This window comes from Dipodomys merriami, unplaced genomic scaffold (genome assembly GCF_024711535.1).
Source record: "Dipodomys merriami isolate MVZ:Mamm:240054 unplaced genomic scaffold, mDipMer1.0.p SCAF_1, whole genome shotgun sequence".
In the NCBI taxonomy this organism is placed as follows: domain Eukaryota; kingdom Metazoa; phylum Chordata; class Mammalia; order Rodentia; family Heteromyidae; genus Dipodomys; species Dipodomys merriami.
The window spans coordinates 17,269,346-17,275,490 of NW_027202270.1; the positions used below are offsets into that span (position 1 = coordinate 17,269,346).

The 6,145-nt window shown below is 38.6% G+C and overlaps 1 protein-coding gene across 4 annotated transcripts in view; it reads left to right on the forward strand.

Moving 5' to 3' along the window:
• Positions 1 to 5,554, forward strand: part of Usp37 (ubiquitin specific peptidase 37) — an 83,833-nt gene extending 78,279 nt beyond the window's left edge. For all 4 annotated transcript variants that reach the window (XM_070017199.1, XM_070017206.1, XM_070017209.1 and 1 more), the window contains one exon: positions 314 to 5,554. In XM_070017199.1, the coding sequence (XP_069873300.1) occupies positions 314 to 401 (88 nt within the window). In that variant the 3' untranslated portion in view covers positions 402 to 5,554. The remainder of the gene's footprint in view (positions 1 to 313) is intronic.
• The last annotated feature ends 591 nt before the right edge of the window (positions 5,555 to 6,145 follow it).

Sequence of the window (6,145 nt, forward strand, 5' to 3'; positions counted from 1 at the left end):
TAGCAGTTTATGATAGAAGCTACCCTATCATAATCCTTTCTGGTTTCTAGTTTTTATCAGTCAGAAGATCTGACTTACATAAAGAGAAACTACATGGTATTTTTATTAAAGCACACTGTTGCCCTTTTCCCTCAGTCTCAAAAATCAGCACCCCAGGGTTAATACCCAACATGTGAGCTGCTTGTTTAATAAAAATTAGGCATCAGATGGGATTGTGCAGGCTTTATCAGTGTTCATTTCCTGTTGCTTTTTCTCCTGTTTATGCTTTGTTCCACTCACTGAATTCTATGTTTTATTTTTTGTTTATTTTAAGGGAGATCTTTGATGAGCTGCTGGAAACAGAAAAGAACGCTCAGGCACTCAGCATGGAAGTGGGGAAGACTGCCCGTCAGGCCTCATGAAAACAGACTCTGGGTTGGCGATGTGCATTTTCTCTCCCACTGCCACCTAACCTTTACTCTGCCCAAAGAGAATTTGGAATTCTCCTTGATGCAGGAGCAACAGACAGCTCAGGGCCAAACCAAAAGACAAAATTGTGGAGTGTTCCATGGTATTTAATGGAAACTGGTCTCATCTGTAGCTGATAGTCCTCTTTTTCTCCTACAAGAGTGGCGCTTCCTTTTGTCTTAGACATACATATTGTAAATATATATATATATATATATATATATATATACATATATATATATATATACATATATGTATATAAAGACACACACACATATATGGAATGAATGGAGCCTTAAAGAGTTCAGGTGAACCACCCATGTAAGCCTGCTTGCCATTAATAGCACAGCAGTTTGGAGGATAAGTCAGAGAATCAGAGTCTATTCACCTGAGAAATGTGTGAATGTATACACATCAGTTGGCTTTTAAACTTTTATGTTCCTTGAGAATTTTCACTCAACTCTGTGACCTTTTGTGTGTGTATCTTTGAGTAAAGTTCACTGGAAAGCCAGCTCTCCATGTTACACTAATGATGGTTTGTTGTCCTTGCAAGAGGCATTTCTGTCACTTAACTTGAGGTTTTTGTTCTCCTTGATTTTATGGGTCTCATACCCATGCTGTTTATTTACAATTCTTAAGAAATGGATTGTTGGTGCTTTGGAATGTGTTATGGCCCCACATCTGGTGTTCATTGTACATTTCACATTTTCTTTAAAGAGATTTCTTCACATACTGTTCCTCATATTTGTCTATATTATTAAGATGGAATCGTGTCTTTTCTTCTGTATCATCCTTCCGTGGAGCAGGCATAACCTTAGTGGGTTTTGACCAAAACTTTAAAAGGTAGAGAGATAATATTGCTCCAGTTGGGACTTTCCAACAGAGATGATAAGGGTAAGGAAAAGCAGAGACATCAAGCAGTGTGCTGCTGTGTTACAGCTCAAACTCTAATCTGCTAAAGCGAAACAAAAGCTAAAGAGCTCTGGGAACAAAAGTGAAATTAAGTACATAAGCTGTAGGTCAGAGCTTGACTAAGGGGCAAAAAGCCAAACAGTAAATGATCAAAGCAGGGTGAGAATTAAAATGTGACCGATTTTGGTAATCCTAAAAACTAACAAATAACAAAGATGCAATATATATAGACACACACAAACACACCTTATTAGGTGCTCTTAAGTTGAGACAGAGTGGGGATGCAATATAAAGTTTTATGGTAGTCACTTAGCCAACATAAGCAGCTTATGGAACCATATAAAAAGAATGAGTTTGAGAGAAATATGTGAGCCCAGATGTCGTTAGGCCTATACAGAATTAAGAATACAAAATGAAATCTTTCATTATTTTCTTTCTTGTGTTTTCTTATTTTGATTATAAGTGAGAGGATTACTCTTCAGGTAGGGATGAAACCATATCAGGTTTCAAGGGCAGGAACATTGGAATCCATCATCATTGAAGATGTAAGCATCTTAGATGGAAGATTGCCCTTGGAGAACTTCAGCCTGACTCTTAGAACCTGGGTGTGTTCTGGTATAGTGATTGATATTCTGAACTTTTGGATCTTTGAATTCTAAATGGCCTGGCACTTTAGTTAACTACCAATGAATGCTTTGCCTCCTGCCATCTACCTACATCTACCTTCATCTTAGTATGATCCACAGTGATACTGGTACTAGAATATGCAGGAGTGCTTTAGAACAGTATTTGTTTTAAAAACTAACATTTAAAGTTTTGTTTCAGTTCTGCCAGAAGCCTCACTTTGTCTTGTTTTGCTTGAAAACAACTGATTGTCTCATAGATGAGTGAAGTGATGATTATGTTCTTTAGCTGTTGTCCTCTCTATAGTTGAGAGTGTTGGGAATGATTTGGAGTGACATCTGCAGAAATTACGCCATAAGCCTAGACTGCCTTGAGGAGCTGCTTCATTTTTAATGTATTTCATGGCTTGATTGTATGTGTAGCTTTGAAGTATACTCAAAAGAGTCTTCCTATCTTGGGCAGGACTTGTTGGTTGGAAATAGGTTATTAGAAGATAAGAGTTTTTCACTGCTCATTCTTGCAAATTTGGGACTTGAGTTTTACTATCTGTTCATTCTTGTGGCCTTGTCAGCCTTTTCCTTCCTTCTCTCCTTTAACTTATTCATTTGACTACAAATGGAGCTTGCAGCTATACTATGTTTGAGCTGTCTATATATTTTAAAGGTATAAATACATATATTTCTTTTTTTTTTTTTTTTGCAAAGTGTGATCGTTTGCCCAAAGTAGGATGATGGGGAAGTTAGCATATTTGGGACAGGAAGAGACAAATTAGGTAGGGACAGGGTCTTCAGCTCCAAGCATTCTGCATAGTAACTAATTAACCTTCATATTCAAAATATTGTGTGTGGTTACAATGACATTGAATTGGAATTGGATAACAATTAGATACTTGGGTTTGGTTTTTTTGTTTTGTTTTGTTTTGTTTTTTGGCCAGCGCTGGGGCTTGAACTCAGTCTTGCATTCTCCTTCTTCATTTTTCACTGAAGGCTAGTGCTCTACCACTTAAGCTACACCTCCAGTTCTGACATTTTGCTGGTCACTTGGAGGTAAGCATGTTGTGGATTTGTTTTCCTTGGACTAGCTTTGAACTGCTGTTCTCACATCTTGGCCGCCTGAGTAACTAGGATTATAGGAGTAAGCCATCAGCATTCTACTTAGGTGGCATATGCTTTGATCTTAGTTGAAATTTTTCAGAAGGGAAAATTAAGCTAACACGTGGTGGTTTTTATTCTCTTATGGAGAATTGGAAAGCTGAGTGTGGCTAGATGTTTATATCCTTTAAGTAACTGTAATTTAGACTTTGAGAATATAGACTGGCTCTTACTTTATAGGGATATATGTGTGAACACACTCATAAAAAAAATTTTTTTGTGCCAGTATTGGGGCTTGAACTCAAGAGCCCTTCTCTTTCTTGCTTAATTAAAATCTGGGCTGGTGTGCTGTTGCTTAAGTCATGTCTCCATTTCCGGCTTTTTGTTGATTAATTGGAAATAGTCTTGAGCAAACGGCTGGGCTGGCTCTGAACTTTGGTCCTCAGATCTCAGCGTCCTGAGGAGCTAGGATTGTAGGTGTGAGTCACCAGTACCTGGCTGACACACTAAAAGTTTTGTCTCAGCAGGACAGGATAGAAAGCAGCCCATGAATGAGAGAGAGTGTGTGTTATCCCTGGGGCTTGAACTCAAGGCCAGAGTACTATCCCTGAGCTTTTGTGCTCAAGGCTAGTGCTCTGCTAGCTTAAGCCACAGCTCCATTTTCAGCTTCTTGGTAGTTAATTGGAGATAAGAGAGTTTACAGACTTCCTCCCAGGCTGGCTTTGAATTGTAATTTTCGGCTCTCAGCCTCCTGGGCAGCCAGGAACAGGTGTGAACCACAGGCACCAGCTATGAATTGTATTTTGATTAAAAAAATGTATGTTTACTTATGTTCTGTTAATTCTAGGGCTAATTTAAATGACTCAGTAGCACACATAATGTGTGTTTACATTTTAAGAAGCATGTGGTAATAGGGATCCATTAATTTAACTGTGGATGCAAATATTAAACTATACATTTTCTTTATTTTCCTTTTTTTCGTGCCAGTCCTAGGGCTTGAACTCAGGGGCTGGGCACTGTCTGTGAGCTTTTTTGCTCAAAGCCAGTGCTTTACAACTTTAGCCACCGCTCCACTTCCAGCATTTTGGTAGTTTATTGGAGGTAAGCATCTCATGGAGTTTCCTGCCCAGGCACAGTCCTCTGATCTCAGCCTCCTGAGTAGCTAGGATTAGCCACTGCCACCTGGCCTTTATTCTTGATAATCTATAAACCTCTTCTGAAAAAAGCTTTAAAACTTAAAACTTCAGCAAAATAATAAGTGGATTTACTTCTTTCATGTTGAAGTTACTGTTGTGTAGGTATACACATATATACTACAAATACAGTTGTATAATGAAAATCAGCTGTAGATACTTAAATTACAAAAGAAAAAAAAGTTTTATAAATTCATTTATGACCCACTAAATCAAAACGATGTCCTTCCTCTTCTCTGTCCTCTGAAATGACCCAGCAGAGACTATTCCTTTTGCTCTAAGTAAGGAAAACAGAACTAGATCTCCATGTACCCGTGGATCTTGTATATACAGGGAGATTTTTAGTAAAATTAACCTGTTAAGTACTATAAAGGTATCCCAATAAAATGGTCTTGTCCTTTCCCTCCCTGTCTTGCTTTGTACTGAGTGACTCTTGCAATTGTATACAAAAAACTTAACAGCTTTCTGACCTGGTAGCAGCTTTCTGATGCTTTCCTTCAAAATCCTACTATCTCTATTGTCTTATTAACACCTGGAGAAATATATATATATTATTGGAGAATTATAGTTTGTTAGGTCTTGGAGAGTTTGTGATGGAGTTATTCTGAGTTTCACCACCACTGCTGTTGGCTCCTTTATGGCATGATTTGATGACTACAGCCAGTCTCTTTGGTTATATCATTCATACAGTTAGTAAACTATTTGCTTTCCACGTGTGCTATGTGTCTAAGGTTCTTGAAGATTTAATTAAAAATACACCAGTATGAATAAGCATTTTTGTGACACTGGACTTTCAAAGTATAGATACGCCTGCTGGCATAAGAACAAGAGTGGATGAGGGTCTAGATCAGGATCCCAGTTCTTCAGTTCAAATGCCAGAGCAAAGAAGAACAATCAACTAAACTGTGGGCAAAGAAGTCCATGAGAGTGCACACCTCATCCCAAGTTCCCCTCCGCCAAGCATTTCCTTCTCTCCCCAAATTCCCTTGCTTACTGGCTTGGTATTTATGCACGGAGAGGAAAATGAGTGAGGTTCCTGCACTTTGCCTAATTGAACCACTGGCAGCTTTGGCCGCTTTTTTTGAGGTGGGTTTTTTTTTCCTTTGTGTTCAGAGTGACTTGATTCTGATTCTTGATGTTTTGTATGGAAAGGCACTTATATCTGTGTTTTAGCAGAAATGTTCCTCTGTATACTTTCCAGTTTCTTCCTTGTTTTTGTTTCCTTTTTAAATTATATGGAGGGGTTTTTTTTTGTGTGTGTGAAAATTAAAGCCTTTATTAACCTTACGTTGATTTGACTTATTTCTGAAAAGGTCACATTCTTTGCAGACATCATTAACAACCAGTTGCTTGAAGCAGATATTGCCTTGTGTTGGTTTTCTAATAGGATTTCCATGCAGCTAACCAATGTTTAGCCCATCAGCACTGAAAGTCTGTGAAGTTTTCTGGAGGTAACAGGGTTTGTTTTGCTGCTTCCTGGGACTTGAACTCAGGGCCTGGGTGCTGTACCTGAGCCTCTTTGTGCTCAACGTTAGTAATCTACCACTGAGCCCCAGCACCATTTCCAGCTTTTTCTGAGTAGTTTAATGGAGAGAAGAGTCTTGGACTTTTCTGTCCAGGTTGGCTTTGAACTACAGTCCTCAAATCCCAGCCTCCTCAGTAGCTAGGATTATAGGCTTGAGCCACTGGCACCCAGTGAGGTAAAAGTTTTCAAGCCTAGCATTGGCCTTAGTGAATTCTTAGTAAGTACTGGGTATACGGAATGAAATACCATTTCCATGCTTTCTTTTAGGTCTCAAATCCAGTCCCAGTGGATGTATTCCCCTCATTGGATACTATTTAAACAAAATGTTATGAAGCCTTCTAAGAGGCAGTTTC